We start from the raw sequence: 18,773 nt of genomic DNA on the forward strand, positions 1-18,773 counted from the left end.
GCCATTTGTGGCTATGCAAATTTAAACTAAAGTTCTATAAAATAAAAAACATCCATCATCACAGAAAGTTCTACTGGACAGTGCTGTTCTAGACAAAATATAGTGTGGGTGGCCCTGGAAAAAAAACTCCTTAAATACATCTGACTCTCACTTTTTATATCACTCACCAAGACACCTAAAATGAAGCACAAGGAATGAAGACCTGGATTAAACCGTGCTAGCCTTTTGTTATTTCAAAGAGCACATACTCCTTACAACTAGAATGTCCCTAACTTTGAATAACTACAGGATCACTCACATTATAAATCACCAGAGGCACTTACTGCATCTAACTGGCCTAGAACACAGCAGGCACTCAGTAATTATCTCTGCCAAACATAGGCCTTAGTTGACCTAAGAGGCAGAGAAACAAATCAACTCCCTGGTCCCCATGTCTTCCCATATTGGTCCAGAACTGTCCACTACACTGTCTCAAAATACCCCTAACTTACGCCGTTACCAATGTCTCTGTTACAGGGGGTTTAACTTCTGGAGGATTTCCGAGAAGCAGTTTTTAATTCCCCATCATTAATACTCGGACTAGGACTTACCATCTCAATTATAGCAGGCTTTCCACACGTTTCTAGATTGACTTCTTTGCTTTCTTACATTTCTCCAAAGATTGAAAGTAAAACTCACAAGTTAGAAATTGCTTAATCAGGCCTTAAAGGCCTATCTAATCATTCCCATCACCTTTGAAACCACTGACAAAGGCTCCTCCCAGTCTCCTCATTGTCTCACAAAGAGATAACTGTCACCATGAGCAAAGATTTATTGAGAACTTCTCTCACCATTCTTTATGGCTTAGTTCAAGCTCACCATCTCCATAAAATTTCCAGGGACTACTCTAAACATGTATGACTTGGACTGTGTATGAAATAATTTAGTACATAAATGCTGCACTGCTGATTCTGGCCCAAGAAACTCTAAGGACGGATTACGGAGGTGTTGTTCTAGTTCAGGCTGTCCTAAAGGACCAAGTAAACACAACCTAGTACTGTGACTAGTAACACTGCTGCATCAATATTTAGGGCTACTGTACTTTTCAACCATTAAAATTTTGGTACCAGTCATTAAATCAAGCACACTAGAAAAACCATGACCTGTGATTTTGTTTTTAATTCTTAAGCCTTACAATCACATAATTTACAAATTTGTGCTGATGGTCTATCTCCTGTACTGAGTTGGCAAAAGCACCACTATCAATCACACATAGACAGTAGTTCTACAGTCGTGTGTGCTTTTGAATAGCTGGTTAAAAGACAATCCTGAATTATAACTTAGTCTGACTTAGAAAATAATTCACAAGCAAAGTTTACTACTGTATCGTCACGCTTCATTTTAAAAGCATCTGACCTTATAGATCAATAAAATCTGACAAGTGTTAAATACTCTTTATTTGATATTTCACATAAAACACACTAAAATGCCTTTCATTAAGTAAAAGGCAACATTTTGGACACAGGGAGTTTTAATTGAATTGGCATAGTTAAGACCAAAAAGATAAAGTTGACACTGCCAGCTTATCTTCAGCCCTTGCCTTTAACAGGCTAATGAACAAAACTTGAAACAGGTGAGTCTTGCTCTGTTCTGAGACAGTGATTGCCTCAGTATTTAAATATATTACTATAACCAGTTATATAAATCTAAATATAGAACCAATCTCCTACAGGTTCTGAGATGGCATTCAACATCTCTGTGAAAAGCTGAACATCACCAATCAAATTCCATCACATCTTTAGAAGGGGAAAACGGATAACTTGCTGAACCAGAATTACTACCAAAATTCAAAAAGCTTATTGTATCCATTTAGCCACAAGCCAATCTTATTTAAATCAGGACTGTTCAACAGAAATATTCTATCAGCCATTCATGATCTGAATTCTAGTGTATGAGATCAATTTAAATATGGTACACATAAAAAAGGGCATGAGACATTTCCGTTTTGTAATAAATAAGGCAGTGGCCAACTATTACTCATTAGTAGCTTTTTTGAGATAAGCTATTAAGTCTTCTCTTTCTGTCTTCTTCTTAATGCCAGCAAAGATCATTTTTGTTCCAGGGATGTACTTCTTGGGATTCTCCAAATATTCCATCAGTGTTTCCTCTTTCCAGGTGATGCCTAAACAAGGAGGAATGTGGTTAAGCATTTTACATATCTTATAAGGGGTTTACATAGGTTACATTCACGCAGTCCATACTTGGGTTATTTAATAATTGTCTCCCTCTTACCTTTGTTCTTGTTGGCATCTGTGTAAGTGAAGCCAGGGGCCTGACCCGTCTTTCGCCCAAATAGACCATGGAGGTTTGGCCCAGTCTTGTGCTTGCCTCCCTTTTCCACGGTATGGCACTGGGCACACTTCTGAACAAAAATCTTCTTGCCCTTCTCAACATCACCCATTTTTATATCTAAAAATGAAAGACTCAATTTATTATTTTTTTCCTCCAAGTAAAAATACAGCAGAAACTAATGATCATTCCAGTCACTTAAGTATTAATCCACTACAAATCCAGGACATTAAGTATCAGGGTGAATCTTGTTTTACTTAGTACACTTGCAATACTCTTTAATACCAAAAACATTACTTAGAAGAACTTTCCTAAAAACACGTGTGTGTTTAATTGCTCCAAGAGTAAAGCCCAAGTAAGCAAAGTGGGAACCTAGTTCCAAAGCGTTTCCAAAGGTGAGGTCAAGGTCACAAAAAGTCACAAATCTGATTAAACTGAACCGCGATTACACTAAACCGAAACCACCAATATTCTTACTTTTACAAAGGCCTATTTATTTATTCATGCTACAATTTAAAGCTACTCCTCCCTGAAAATAAGGCAAAGCAGGCTAAAAAAAAAAAAGAGGTCATAGTCGATTCAGCCAGCTCAGGTCACTAAACTGCCTTGCTGTGGATGGGGGGAGCAGCGGAGGCTGCGAGGTCTCCCAGGGACTCCCATCCTCCAGCTCTGGAATCCCCAGAGGCGAACACGAGCTTACCCGTCCTGGCCGGTTTCTAGGAAGACTGTGACAAAACCCACCTTCCCGAGGTGCCTGAGCAGATTAAGGGGAGAAGCGACAGGTGGCCCGGAAAAGAAATAACCCCCTATTGGAGAAGCAGCAGTCTTGCTCTTCTCGAAAAAGGACGTGAAAGCTGCGCACGGTCCCCTCACTGCCGCCCTCACCCTGAAAGAAGGCTTGTCTATCAATCCATAGCCCTTCAGGCCCGATACTAAGAAGCCCTGGGTCTCAGTCTGATCCGCGGCTCAGCCTTGACTGAGGCCATGCCTCTACCTGGCTGGGATTCCAACTCACATCAAGCCGTATCCCACCCGGGTCCGGCTGGGCACAGTCCGGGGTCGCCCCTCCCTACCCACTCCACGCGAGCTCACTCGGACGTCCCAGACGCGGGCCTCCGCCCGGCCACGCGCTCCCCACGCAGGCGGGCGCCCCCACGGGTCGGCCTGCTCCCAACGGCGGTCGCCGCACCCTGAGCTCACCGCTTTTTCCGCGCGCGATACAAGAGTTCCCGCTCGCAAGCCGGACGTCCCGCTCTCTAAGCCCAAGGGCACGCCGATCCACGCCTATGTACCGGTGTTGGTGCAACCGACCTCGCTCCGTCCCCTCGCGGCCCGGCGTGCGGCCGCGCGGGCTGATACGCAGTGACGTCACCGCGTCTCATTGGCTCCAGTCTTGCGTCTGCGACCTGCGCGCGCATGCCGGCTATCAGGGTAGGGTGTGCTGCGTGTGTGCCCTTCCTTTTGAGGCCTCTCTTGCCAAGCAGTTACGTCAGGCCATCGGAGGTACGACGTCGAGGTGGTGCTGGGAGGGGCTGACGTCGCTCTCTGGCCTCTGTGTGCCTGCGTGTGCGGGCGGGGAGGGTGGGGCGGAGTCGTGAGGTGGATCTGGTGCGTTATCTGCTGAGGTAACAGCTCCTGCGCTCGTTAATGTAATGCGCTTTGACTGGGAAGTTTGTCTACCCGGAGGGAGGCGCCTCAACGCCGACGCGCCGAGTCTCCTGGCTCCCATCCCATCAGCTGGCGACCCTTACCCAGGCTCGGTCGTACTTCCGCGGCTGGTGCCAGGTGCACCCGGAGGGTGGGCCTGGAACCGGGTGTTGTAAGAGTTACGCAAGCCCTGTCCCTCGTTCCACCTCCACCCTGTTACTTGAAGCCATTTTCTTCCACATCTCCCTTGAAGGGCGCCCCAAAGCCTGGGGAAGGTACTGCCGCTGCGGCAGAGACTGGATTGTAGCTCGGGCCCTTCACCTGCCGGCTTCTTTTCTGACAACACTCGTCTCCCCCTCAAGTTTGTGGGCAGAAGGAACAAGGAGGGTGGGCAGGGAGCATCCAGGAAGAAACATTTTTACATGATGGGAGAGTTCTTGGAAATCTCTAGAGGATTTGCATCCCATCTGACCTAGCTAAAGGTCATGTTCAAGTAAGCTAAGGTCGTTGGGGTCATATTAGAAATGCGGATTTGATCACCACAGCGTCTAATTATCGTGCTTTTCTTCCAGAACTAGCTCCCCTTCCAGACATGCTCAGTTCTGTCATTGGGAAGTTTTTTCTCGATTCCCTTGTCCTTCAAATTCAGCCCCCGGATTCTGATGAATTTTTCCTCCTTTCTTCTCTCCCGCGCTGCCGTATTCATTCAGTCAAGCGTTTATTGAATGCGTATTATGTGCCAGGCACTTTCTAGGGAACCTGGAGTAAATCAGATAGGACTGCTTCTCTGGTGGAGCTTACATCCTAGCATCCTACCTCCCATCCGCAACTTAAGCGATAGATCCTAGGAGATTGATTTAGATTACCTTAGATCCCTTGCTAACTAGTGGTCGTATGATTTCTGCTCCAGATCACCCATCTCTCTCTGTGACTGGATTGATTTTATTGTTTTCCGTGTCTTGACTGCCAGTTCCTCTCTCTCTAATCCCGCACACTACTGCCATAGAAGCGTGCTATAAAACAGAGCAGAAATCTCAACGCTTATTCAGGACCCTTTGTGACTTTGGGAAGGGACCAAGCTAGTGAGCATTTAGGTGTACTCCTAAAGTAGGCTCATTTGGCTAACTAACCAAGTTTTTGAAAGACCAAGCTTAGCAACACCTTGCAAATTCAGCCTGTAGTTTTGAAGCCAAGTCCTGATTACTTCAATAGGTAATTGTTCTATCAAAGTCTTTTGTGTTTGTGGTATCAGGTGTTAGTGGTCTTTGTTCATAAAGGAGTTGACTCATGGGGAGTATCAGCGTTGTGCTGATTTTGCAGATCCTATAGATGTAGCAATAAATCAGTTGGCCAAGAGAATTGGTTGACATCATTTTAAATTTATTCCAGTGAGGGGGAGAATAGAAGACAGGGAGTTCCTAATACTTTTAACTAAGGATATTGTGGATAAAGAGTTTTGTTATTGAAAGTAATAGGAAAATGAGGAGAAAGAAAGAGCAACAAAAGTGAACACTTGGCACAATCATGTAGTAAAGCAGATATCATAAATTATGTGTTAAAATATCTATGTATTCAAGTTTTAAAGAGATTCATAGTACTTACAGTTTACTCAAGATACCTGAGAGAATTACTTGAGAATAATGATATTCTTCAAGTTGTTCTGTTTGATATTCATGTTATATCTGTTCCCTCTACCTCTATCTTATGCTGTAGGGTGGATAGTGGCTGGTGAGGGGTATAACTGTCATAAAGCAAATGGCTTAGATTTCTCCTTCTGGCAACATAATGGATGACATATTTTTAAAAACTCTTCTGATGAAAAAAATCTGGTAGGATACCTCCCCACCCCCCCCATCCAAAATATGTAGAGAGGTCAGAAGAAAGGGGGAGATCTTCTGGGTGGGGGTCGGGGTGAGGTGGGGAACAAGAACAGAAAACGAATGTGATAAGCCTACTGACCCTAGGGCTACCTTAAGGACTTTTGCTGAAGTAAAAGAGCCTTAGGCTTTCAGAGCAGCTCAGTGGCACGGAAGTAAAGGTGGGAGTCGGGGGTGGGGAGAGAAAGTTGGCTAAGACCCCTGCCTAATGCTGGGACACTGGAATCTAAAGGATAAAATACAGTCTGCTCACAGGCAAAGGGAAGAACCAGGTTAGTCTTCTCTGGCTTGGGCTTTGGTACTGGGTGAGAAGAAAAAGTATCCCTGGAGAATTCACAGCCACAGGTCTGCCTTCATGCAGGCTTAGGGTTTGATTTTACTCTACCTGTGTTACTGCACAAAATTGGGGTTCTTTTGCTCAATGTGCATAAAAACCAATGATTACGGCATCAGCTTTTGGGCAAAGAAAACACCTTTCTTGCTAGATTGACCTGCAAGGAGACAGGGGCATATGCTCTCAGATCTGTCTTCCTGATCCAGGGCTTGGGGCACAATTTCTGTGATGAAGGGCAGGGCGGTCTGAATTGTGGAGAGAGATGATAGAGGTAAGGAGAAGTGAGGTAATTGATGATCTGTGCAAGCATAGTCAAGTTTCATAGCTCTTCATAGGATGCATGTTCACAAAATGGTGGTGTTAGTATGATCTGAGGGTGGAGTTTTTAGCTCCCTGACATCAAAAAGTTCACTTATCAAGCATTTGTGCAGGCCCAGTTGATGGATTGGTGGTCTCAACCAGCTTAAACTGGTCAAGGGTAGACTCTCACTTCCTAAAAGACATCTCTTAATTACTCTGATGATAAGATGGGGTCATTTGAACTGGTCCTGGAGAGCCTGAGGTTTCACCTGCATGGTCTGGTCTGAGAAACCTCTAGCTGAAAAATTAGCAAAGTAGGTGTGGATGGGTAGTGTGTTCTGGTGTCTGGCCAAAGCAAACACAGATCTCCAGAGGAATCTCTTAACCCAGGCCCCTCAGGATTTCCCGTACTCTTAAGAAATGCCAAATATGAGATCAAAATGAAAAACAATAAAGAGCAAAATTACACCCCCAAAGGGCCACAGGTGTCAGAATTATTAATATCATTGTGGAAGTAAAAATCTTGCCAAGAAAGAGAGACTTCTTCACATCACTATGTTGAGAAAGTAAACTCATTCATTATTAAGTAAGCACAATGAAGTAGTTGTATATAGGTAATCCACAAGAAACTACCAAGTCAGAATAAAATCTCAAATTTATTTATACAAATTTATACAGCTAAACTAATTATAATCCTTCTATACCATGCTATTGTTAGCTAGCGTGTAACATGAGGCTTTAGGATCAATTGTACCCTATTTCCCATTTGGCAGCACAATTATCTTTTGTTACTTGGCTTAATAGTATAGGGGAGGAAGACATATCCTTTACCCACTGGGTCCTTCTGGCTGGGCTATGAATTAAATTCACATGAGATAGGATAACAGGAGAAAATCAAGCAAAGTTTAGTAACATGTATACATGGGAGACACTCAGGAAAACTGAGCAATTTGCCAAAATGGTGGAGGCCCTCATCCTAAATACCGTCTTCAGCTAAAGACAAAGGAGGATGTTGGGGGTGGGAGGAGTCAGTTGTGGGAGATTACAGGAAAGCACAATAAACAAGAGTAAGGTTATGCAGACTTAAGTCCTTGCCTTCTGCATTGATAAAAGTTTGTAGAGATAAGGTCATCCCCCCTTGTTCCTGGTACAGAGAGGGAGACACCTTTACACATGGAGATTTCCCTTACAAAAGTAAATGTCTCTTGCAAAGGGTAAAATTCTACTTTTCAGAGTTTCTCCAATGTCTGTAGTTTTTAAAAGTAACCAGTCTGTGGGGCTGGCCCGGAGACTGAGTGGTTAAGTTTGCGTACTCTGCTTTGGTGGCCGAGGGTTTCACTGGTTTGAATCCTGGGCGTGGACATGGCGCTGCTTGTCAGTCCATGCTGAGGCAGCATCCCACATGCCACAACTAGAAGGACCCACAACTGAAATATGCAACCATGTACTGGGGGGATTTGGGGAGAAAAAGGAAAAAAAAAAAGTAACCAGCCCCAAATAATCCTCATGCCAAAGCAACACATTTTGGGGTGGCCAGTTCTGATCCCCAACAATAGTAACATGTTTTCCACAGGAGGATTTGACATCAGTCTGTGGCCAGATCTTTCTGGGTTGCGTTTTTGTTTTTTTGCATTTTTTCACTCTTAAGTTTACTTGGGAATTGGAGTAGCCATTTATTTAATTAGTTATCCTCATCCCAAAGAGTGATAAAACTTATGGTCGTTATCTCTCGGGGGATTGATTCCAGGACCCCAGAGGATACCAAACTCTGGGAATGCTCGAGTCTCTTATATAAAATGGCATAATATTTGCATATAACCAACACACATCCCCCTCATATACTTTAAATCATCTCTAGATTACTTATAATACTTAATGCAATGTAAATGCTATGTAAATACTTGTTATACTGTCTTGTTTAAGGAATAATGACAAGAAAAAAAGTCTGTAAATGTTCAGTACAGACACAACCATCATAGTCCTTTCCATCTGAGGTTGGTTGAAAGGGTGGCTGTGGAACCTGCAGATACAGATATCCAGGGAAGACTGTATTTTCCTGAGAAACAAATGGTTACACTTACATTAAATTCCCCAGGTGAAGGTCTATCTTCCTAGGTGTTTACGTTTCAAAAGGAATGAAGCCTAGGCCTCTGAGAGACTTATTTACATTCCAAAAAGTTAGAGGGAGGATTCAGGCCCTTTAGATTTTCCTAGCAAATGCTCTTAGAAGGGAGAGAGAGGGGAAATGGTCTCGTTTTCCTTTATAAACAAAGAAAATAATTTTTATTTACCTTTACAGTGTATAATATGAAAAAGACACAACAGAAAGAACTTATGAACTGTAAGGTAGATTTAAAGAAATTATTCAATGTAATGTGGAGAACAAAGTGGTAGAATACATAAAAGGGAACTTAGAGAAGTTAAGACATAGGGGAGATAGAATAAGGAGGTCTAGCATAAACCTATTTAGTTCCGGAAGGAAAAAAATGGAGAAAACTGGGGAGAGGCCTATGTTTGAAAAAATATCTGAGAATTGTCCACAATTGACTTTAAGACACATGTTGGTGGAACATCAGAACCCTCAAGACAAAGAGAAATATTTAAAATAACCAGATATAAAAGAGAGATTATCTACTAAAAAAATCACAAATAGACTTACAGAAAATTTCTCAATAGGAACAAAGAAAACTAGAAGTTAATAGAGTAACTGAACAGTAGAATACATTAGAGTAAAACAGAAGTCATTAACATCCCCAAATGATTGAAAAAATAGTTGTCAAATTGGAATTATACATCTAGGTAAACTTCCCTTCAATGAGGGCACATAATATTTACAGAAAAAAACAAAAGGTGAGAGTTTATCACCAACAGACTGTTACAAGACAAACTTCTAAAGAATGTACTTCAAAAAGTGGAAAATTATCCCAGAAGAAAGGTCTGAAATGCAAGAAGGAAGGGTGGAAAAAGTAAATATGTGGATAAATCTAACGAAACATTAATTATATATTTAAAAAAGTGTCTAATTTAGAAAGTAAAAACCAAAGTAGTTAAAATATTCAACAACAACATTTAAGATGGGAGAGTGTGATTGGAGTTTAGTTCTAAGTTCAGTATGTTGTTCTTGAAATGAAGTGTTCATGTTAAAACTTTAAACATAGTCACTAAGTGAATAGAAGAGAGTATATAATCGGGCTAGGTGAGCCGAGGAGTTGAAAGAAAGATTTCTTGGACTCTCAGGGTCTGGCAGTAGTGCTCTTTTATTCAGAGAATAGTGTGGAATAGCACGGGGACAGGACCCATGGGCAGTAAGAGCTGCTGCAAACATGGGTTGAGGGTAGGGCTAAATTTAAGGCATAGGTATGTGAGTTATCTCTTTACAAGACAAAGGAAAGAATATGTAAAAAAGTCCTTAAAATGGTATCAGTGCAGGTGGGGTATGGTTACTGGGTGGTCTGACAACTTTAGATAAGAATCAGACCGGATTAAGTCAGGATGTTCTATGCTTCCTGGAGGATGTTGGTGGTGGGGGGAGTCAGCTACATGAGGTTACCAGACAAGCACAATAAACAAAACTTAAGTCCTTGCCGTCCCCATTAAGAGTTTCTAGAGACAAGGTCATCCCCCACTCCTCCTGGTGCAGAGAGGGAGACACCCCCACAGAAGGAGACTTCCTTCACAAATGCAAATGTTTCTCATCAAAGGGCAAGCAAATTCCCTCCTCAGCGCCTCCTTCCCGTCTGCAGTTTTTAAAAGTAACCAGACCAAAATAATCCTCATCATATAACTTCTGAAACATTTGAAGATAAAATGGAATTTAAAAATTTAGTCAATCCCAAAGATAGTAGGAAAGGAGAAAAATATACATGTCAAAAGTTCAGCTGCCAGCAGTGACAGAGTATTTAATGCAGACAAACTCTTGCTGAAGACAATTTAAAAAGCTGGATTTATTAGTTTTCTGCTGCATAACAAGTGACCGCCAACCTCAGCACCTTAAAATATAAACATTTATTATCTTACAGTTTCTGTGGATCAGAAATGTGGAAGCAGCTTAGCTGGGTTCTGGTTCTGGCTGAGAGTCTCTTATGATTTTTCAGTCAAACTGTTGAACAGAGGTACAGTTATCTGAGGGCTCAAATAGGGCTGGAGAATCCAATTCCAAGCTCATTCATATGGTTGTCAGGCCTCAGTTGCTTATTGGCTCTTGGCTAGCAGCCTCTGGATGGGACTGCTTACAACATGGAAGCTCACTTCCCCCAGACTGCTAGAGAACCCAAGACAGAAGCCAGTCTTTTATAACCTTTTATAATCTTGGGAGTGACATACTATCATTTCTGCTGTTGGTCACAGAGACTAACCCGGGTACAATGGAGGAGGTGCCTTCACAAGGGTGTCAATACTAGGATGCAGAGATTGTGGGGCACACTGGATGATATATCTACATGCCTGTTTGTCTGTAGATATCTATATATAGAAATGTATATATCTCCATCTGTCTATAATATCTATTCAGGACTGGCGGAGGTGTGGAACCTGGTACCTGGTAAACAACCATTGCTTTAGGTCAACATTTCAAAGGGCTACACCCTGGGAGCGAGGATGAACTGGAAGAAAAACAGGTTTTACAAGGTATGGCCCCTAACTTCTTTTGTGGTTGGCAAAGGGAAACCTCAAAATTTGAACCTGGAATAAGGAATTCTGTTGCCTTTGGGCACCTGGCAGGACCAAATGAAAATTCTCTCTGGAAGAAGATAATATCAGCCTAGGTCTCAAATTATTTCTGCAAATAAAGTTTTCAAATAAAGTGTTCAGCAAATAAAGAAAGATAATTGGATAGGCAATATGAGTGAGAACCAGCAGAAGTAAGAAAGAGATCATATGGACCCCAGACTTTGGAGTTATCAGACAGACTGTAAAATATTTATTTTTTATGTTCTAGAGATAAAAGCCAGCATTGAAACTTTTAGAAGGGAACTGGAAAATACGTATAAAAAAATGACATAACAAATTTGAAAAAGAATCAAATAGAAATTCTGGAACTGAAAATTAAACAAAATTAAGAAGATACAGTGATAACATATAGTAATACACTTTTTAAGTGGAGTCCCAGAAGGAGAGAAGAGAGTATGGGATAGCAGCAATATTTGAATGAAAGATATCAATCCATAGATTCTAGAAACCCAATGATTTTCAATACTATAGAAAACCAAAGACAAAGTAATGTAAAAGCAAAATGAAAAACACTGATATTCAAAGAACTATTAGATTGACAATTGGTCTCTCTATGGCAACAATAGAAACCTGAGGACTGGATATGGATAGCTTCAATGTACTGAAAGAAAATAACTGTCAAATTAAATTCTTTATCTGGCAAAATATCTCAGGGATGAGAGAGAAATAAAGACATTTCAAACAAAAACTGAGTTTGCCACCAGCGTATCCACACTGAAGGAAATTCTAAAGGGTATTCTTTAGACAAATGAGAATGATTATAGATTGAGAGATCAGAGATGAAGGAAGAAATCAAGAGCAACGAAAGAGGTAAATATGTGGTTGAATCCAAATAAGCATTGTTCAAATAATAATAATGTCTTTTGTAGTTGAAATATATACATGATAACGATAGCATATAAGTCACTAGAAAAGTAGAATTAAAATATTCTAATATCCTTTCATTATCCAGAAAGAAGGAATATTTTAGTTTCTAGGGAAACTAGTAAAATAATAGAAAATCGTGTATATTTTCCAAAGTAATAGAAAAAAATGGAATGGTGATTAATTTTTTTTTAAAGGCAAGAAAAGGGAAAAATAAACACATTGTAAGATGGTAGCTTAAAACCCAAATTGGTCAGTTATTACATTAAATGAATTAAATTCTGTAGTTAAGAATTAATAAATAGGGGCCAGCCCTGTGGCTGAGTGGTTAAGTTCACACGCTCCACTTCAGCAACCCAGGGTTTCATCAGTACAGATCCTGGGTGTGGACATGGCACTGCCCATCAGGCCATGCTGAGGCAGCATCCCATGTAGCACAACTATAAGGACCACACCTACAGTATACAACCAGGTACTAGGGGGCTTCAGGGAGAAGAAGAAAAAAAGATAAGATTGGCAACAGGTGCCAATCTTTAAAAAAAGAAGAAATAAGACGTATTTTCCAACTGGATTTTTCAAGAACTGAAATATATGCTCTTTACAAAAGATACCTCTAAAACATAAGAATACAAAAAATTTGAAAGTGAAAAAATGGACTAATACAACAGATAAATGTCTGGTAAGAAAGATCAAGAAAAAAGGCACTGAAAAATCCATATGGGGGCTGGCCTGGTGGTGGGGTAATTAAGTTCAGCACACTCTGCTTTGGAGGCCTGGGTTTGCGGATTTGGATCCTGGGTGCAGACATACACCACTCATCAAGCCATGTTGTGGCAGCAACCCACATACAAAATAGAGGAAGATGGGCACAGATGTTAGCTCAGGGCCAGTCTTCCTCAAGCAAAAAAAAGAAGAAGATAGGCAACATGTGTTAGCTCAGGGCCAATCTTCTTCACCACCCCCCCAAAAAAATCCTTATGAAAAATGATAAATCTTGTAGACATTGAAAAGATAATAAGCATTATTTTATTGAAAATTTACATCAAATTAAAAATTCCTTGGGGCCTGCCCCATGGCCAAGTAGTTAAGTTCATGTGCTCTGCTTTGGCGGCCCAGGGTTTCGCCAGTTCGGATCCTGGGCACAGACATGGCACTGCTCATCAGTCCATGCTGAGGCGGCATCCCACTGCCACGACTAGAGGGACACACGACTAAAAATACACTGTACCCAGGGGGCTTTGGGGAGAAAAAGGAAAAATAAAATCTAAAAAAAAAATTCCTTGAAAAATACAATTTATCAAAACAAAGAAATGAAGTGCGAATTTGAATAATACTATAACTGTTAAAGAAATTGAATCCATAATTCAAAACCTTCCCACAAGGAAAATTCTAGGTGCAGATGGCTCCAATAGTAAGTTATACCAAATATTTAAGGAAGAAATAATCCCGGTAACTTCAGTAAATTCTCCCAGAGGTCAGAGAAAGAGTATACTCTTACTGCAAATGAAATAGCAGCTTCAATTAGCATCATTACTTTTCTTCTTTTGTGAGGAAGATTGTTGCTGAGCTAACATCTGTGCCCATTCCTCCATTTTATGTGGGATGCTGCCACAGCATGGCTTGAACAAGTGGTGCCAGGTCTGTGCCTGGGAGCAAAACCCGCAAACCCCAGGCAGCTGAAGCAGAGTGCATGAACTTAACCACTCTGCCACTAGGCTGGCCCAGCGTCATTAAGTTATTAAGTTTAAAATAAAATATTCTCATTCTCCCAAATCTGTCTATCTCATGAGCAGACTAAATAGATGATTTAAATGAGTTGTGACAAGAATAATCACCCCTGGAGTTTTCAAGTCTTCGATGGTAGCACTAATACCTATATGCTCTCATGTGATATTGACTTATTTTGGGGGGAGAGTTGCTCAGATACTTGTACTGGGCCTTTTCTTCCTTTATGGGTTAAGGAGCCAATGCAGGATTCTGCCAATTACTAAGCATATCTATTCCAATGACACTTCTTAATACAGCGTGTCTGTGTTCCTACTGACTCCACCAAGAGGCAAACGTGGGTAAAACCCTCTAGCCTCTCTCCACTGACTAGGGGGGTCACAGTGGTCTTTGGGTCCTAAGGGATTAGTGTTAGCTAAGAACCAATGCTTAATAATCTTGAAATGAATAGGTATTTCCTGTTCTGCAGTGCTTCGTTATCTCTTGGATCCCTTTATGAAAGGGTAGGTGGAAGATTTAGAACAGATACTTGTTATTTGCAGGATCTTTCCTTACCTCATTAGTCAGTTTCACTCTCATTAATCATGCTCAAGAATTATGACCTAAATCTGGTCTGAGTTTTGGCAAGGGATTATGACTCTCTTTTGGTGACTCAAGTTGGATCCTTTTTAGCTACGTTTTTTTTGTCCATACAGATCATATAGACGTTAGTGTGCTGCTTTTCTATTTCAATCCTAAGTACCTCAAGAGCAATTAGTCATTGCCAAATATCCATTTGGATCAAACTGCTCTGATTACCCTCCTGTCCTGCTGCCTATTACAGTAACCAGTGCCACTTTGTCTCTGACAGTTACAGGTGAGCTTGGCCTTGGCCAGCCAGGTATCCTCTTATCCCCTTTAAAATTAGGGAGCCATTTTCAATGCAGTATTTCCCAGCAGAGAACAGTTATTTCAATGTGTTTCAGAGAAGTTTGTATTCCTTTCACATTTATTTTTAAACCTTTTTATTGAGCTATAATTCACATACCATACAATTTACCCATTTAAAGTGTTTCAGTGGTTTTTAGTCTAGTCACAGATATGTGCAACTATGACAACAGTTGATTTTAGAATGCTTTCATCGCATCAACCCCATCAAAAACCCCACATCTTTATATATCATCCTTCTATCCCACCCGCTGGGACTGAGTAACCATTAATCTACTTTCTGTCTCTATTGATTTCCCTATCCTGAATTTTTTTATAAATGGAGACATATCGTATCTGGTCTTTTGTGACTTCTTTCACTTAGTATAATATTTTCAAGGTTCATCCATGTTGTAGCATGTATCAGAACTTCATTCCTTTTTATGGCCAAATAATATTCCATTGTATTGATATGCTACATTTTGTTTATCCATTCATCTATTGAAGGACATCAGGGTTGTTTCCAGTTTGGGGCTATTACGAATAAAGCTACTGTAAATATTCATGTACAGGTTTTGGTGTGAACATGTCTTCATTTTTCTGGGATAAACGTCCAGGAGTGTAGTTTATGGATCATATGGAAGTTGCATGTTTAGTTTTTAGGAAACTGCCCAGCTGTTCCAGAGCTTACTAGCAATATGAGTGATCTGGTTTCTTTACATCCTTACTGGCATTTGGGGTTTTCACTATTTATTTTAGCCATTCTGATAGGTGTGTAGTGATATCTCATTGTGGTTTTAATTTGTGTTTCTCTAATGGCTAATGATATTGAACATCTTCTCATGCTTATTTGCCATCCGTATATCCTCGTTGCTGCAGTGTTTCTGTATGTCTTTCTCCCATTTTCTAATTGGATTGTTATTGTTGAATTTTTAGGGTTGTTTATATATTCTAGATATTTATCCTTTATTAGATGTGTGGTCTGCAAAATATTTTCTCCCAGTCTCTGGTGTGGCTTTTCTTCCTCTTAACAGGATATTTCATACAGAAAAAGGTTTTAATTTTGACGAAGTCCAATTTATCAATTTTTTCTTTTATGGATCACATTTTTGGTGTCAAGTCTAAGAACTCACACCTGAATGAAGCACATCTAACAAACATTTCCTCTGTAAGGTACATCAAAGACTTCTTGCAGTTAGGAACACTAAACAGCACTTCAGTACTACACTTGGGGGTCATTTTAAACAGCAAAATAACCAAAAAAAGACACAAAAATGTGAAAAACGTTGCATGAATTAGACTGCGAAGACGACGTTTTGTTTATAGTATGAGAGCTGAAACAAGGCAGTGTGTGGTCTTGTCCACCCTCAGCGGGGACCGTTCTCTCCCGGAGCGCTGATGTCTGTCAGTTTTCTGGTGGCCTAGTGGGGAAGGGAGCTGCACCTCTCAGCACAGAGGAGTCAGTATTTATAAGATCACTGTGCTGGTTGCTCTCTTCTTGCCAGTCTAGATCTGTTTTTCACCTTTCTTTGCCTTAGGACATTGGTATCTAAGGATTGCATCACTTGAGCCCCTTGCTCTCTACCTTCTGGTTGGGTTGTCCAGTGGGAGGCACTGGAGCACAGGGCCTTTCCCTTTCCTGAAGGGTTGGGAGTGGGAAGATTTCTTGCTACTGCTAGTTCCTGGGTGCCCCACTATTGGAGGTTCCCTTAACCCTGCCCACATCTTTGTAAATAGTCCCTTCACTAAACTCCCCTTAGTGATAGACTTTTAGGGTCGGTTTCCTGCTGGGACCCCGATTGATACAAGTACTTATTCCCCCTGTTTTCAGAATGGATCCAGTTCTCCATACCAGACATCCTGTTTTACTTTTCTTCGGAAAATAATCCTCCAGACTTCTCACGGTGAAGGAGGGCCCTTGTCTAGCTCTGTGGTGGAGGAGGGTGGGGGCAGGGGCAGGCGGAGGACCTAGGGAACCAATTGTGTCTTAGCTTTCACTCAGTCTTCCTTAATTTAGCAACTCCCACCCCTACCTCACCCCTGCCTTTATTCCCAGACCCAGATGCTCCTGGTACTGAGTTCCTGAGCCTTTTGAGGATTCTGCTGGTATAAATTGGATTGTTTTCCCCACTGCCAGTTATAGGGTTCTAGTGTCTTCAGCCAGTTAGGATCTATCTTTCATTGATCTCTTTTCCAAAATGTTCTCATGTCTCAGCTCCTATTCCCCTTACTGACCTGGCTAGTTTATGCTTTTGTATGTAGGATAAAACAAAAACAAAATACAATAAAAAACAAAACCAAAAAACTTCACTGTAGTTTTAATGTGCTTTTTAGAGTAAGTGAAATTAGATGCATGGATTTAATGTATCTTAATCTCGAAGGCTCCATAAATATTTTTCGAAATTGAGAGTACTTGAAGTGTAGGGATTCTCTGTCACCTGATAAGGCCAGATGCATTAGCCTTAACAACCAACAGAGTTAGGAGTAGGGCTGACATCCTCCTATGGGAGTTGAGGATGATGACTAAGATAAATGTCTGAAGAGGAGGCTGCACCGCTTCTGTGTAGAGGTGGAGGTAGTGAATACGCATAGTCAAAATGCAATTCTGTGCCCCTGCAACCCAGGGGAAAATGTACAATTAAAACCCCAAATTCCTACACTGCAGAGTTGCATCCTCCAAAGTTTGTTCTTTGGAGTTCTAGTCCGATGATATGCTCTATGATAAGGATCAAATTAGTTTGAGAAATGAGTATACTATATCCCCCTCACCTTGGACATTCCTAAATATGTTACATATTGAAGGCTCTGGAGAATCCTGTGATTGGTTTTGTTGCCCCCAGCTTTTGCCAATGTTATTTTACCATGTAACTTTTTGCTTCCCGTAATATCTAATATAACTAATATAACTAATGCTATAGAATAGAGTTTGGAAAAAATTCCATAATTTTAGCCCAGAATAGTTGTAAAGAGGGTGAAACCAAATAACATGTTGATCATGAAACAAAAAAATTAAAAGAAAGAAATCTCAATGAAATTTTCATGGAAATTCCTCATGAACTTTCCCTGATAAACTAAGTCTAAAACATACCTCTTGGCGCATTAGTTGACTTGCATTTGGAGGTTAGCTAAACTCTTGGTGGACACCTTCTAAAAACGATGATATTTGGCTTTAGAATAATTGATAACAAGCTATCTGCTATGGTGTGAATGTTTGTGTCTCCCCAAAATTCATATGTTGAAATCCTAACCCCCAAGGTATTAGGAGGTGGAACTTTGGTTGGTGATTAGTTCACGAAGTCAGAGCTCTCATGAATGAGATGAGTGCCCTTATCAAAGAGGCCCCAGAGAGATCCTTCACCCTAACCATGTACGGTTACAGTGAGAAGTTGGCTGTCAATGAAGAAGTGGACCCTCACCAGACACCAAATCTGCTGGTGCCATGACCTTGGACTTCCCAGCCTCTGGAACTGTGAGAAATAAATGTTTGTTGTTTATAAGCCACCTAGTTTATGGCATTTTGTTATAGCAGCCTAAATAGAATAGACTAAGACACCATCCTTACTTGCAACAGTTAGAACTTACCAGTTACTAATTAAAGCCATTGCTAGATCTTCACAGTAAAATCATTCTTTTTGCATAAAAGAAATGGTTATGTTTCTCTATCAGAAGGTTAAAGGAAAAGAAACATCCAGTTTAGAATGCATGCATGCAGAGCACTTTGAGTTTCATCTTTTCTACTGACTTATTTTGTCCACGTTTATATAAAAGAACAGGGCCCACTTGTTTACTTTATTAAGGCGATGTAATTTGTAGAGCTGTCCATCCCTCAATGAACTGGGCCTTTGAGTTTTGTCTTTTGTACCTAATGTTATTTTGTACAAACATTTACATAAAGGGACAGTGTTCACATATTTGTTTCATTAGGGTACTATACTTTGTAGAGATATCTGTCAATTATTGGGCATTCAAGGTTTTTTTCAAATATTCATTTTTGTAAAATGATGATGTAAACTTTGTCATACATATTGTTTTTCATGATTTTGGAAAATTTTCTTGGAGTATAA

General features: G+C 40.7%; 1 protein-coding gene and 1 long non-coding RNA gene across 9 annotated transcripts in view; one reads left to right on the plus strand and one right to left on the minus strand.

The window, feature by feature from the left end:
- Window positions 1-1,414: 1,414 nt before the first annotated feature.
- CYCS (cytochrome c, somatic) lies at window positions 1,415-3,676 on the minus strand. Of its 2 annotated transcripts, XM_005609174.4 has the most exons (3): window positions 3,529-3,676; window positions 2,272-2,448; window positions 1,415-2,161 (listed from the first exon to the last, which is right to left on the minus strand). In XM_005609174.4, the coding sequence occupies exons 2-3, from the start codon at window positions 2,438-2,440 to the stop codon at window positions 2,013-2,015; spliced, it is 318 nt and encodes a 105-aa protein (XP_005609231.2). In that variant the 5' UTR covers window positions 2,441-2,448; window positions 3,529-3,676; the 3' UTR covers window positions 1,415-2,012.
- The window catches only part of LOC106783078 (uncharacterized), a 259,582-nt gene continuing 244,458 nt past the window's right edge, over window positions 3,650-18,773 (plus strand). For all 7 annotated transcript variants that reach the window (XR_011438188.1, XR_011438193.1, XR_011438189.1 and 4 more), the window contains exon 1: window positions 3,650-3,831. This is a non-coding gene — a long non-coding RNA (uncharacterized lncRNA). The remainder of the gene's footprint in view (window positions 3,832-18,773) is intronic.

This window comes from Equus caballus, chromosome 4 (assembly GCF_041296265.1).
Source record: "Equus caballus isolate H_3958 breed thoroughbred chromosome 4, TB-T2T, whole genome shotgun sequence".
Lineage (NCBI taxonomy): Eukaryota > Metazoa > Chordata > Mammalia > Perissodactyla > Equidae > Equus > Equus caballus.

Excerpts from the sequence above, each read along its gene's own strand:
- CYCS (XM_005609174.4), bottom strand. The coding sequence starts at position 2,440 with ATGGGTGATGTTGAGAAGGGCAAGAAGATTTTTGTTCAGAAGTGTGCC. Across the intron at positions 2,162-2,271 it reads AGATGCCAACAAGAACAAAG|GCATCACCTGGAAAGAGGAA; the intron begins GTAAGAGGGAGA and ends CTCCTTGTTTAG.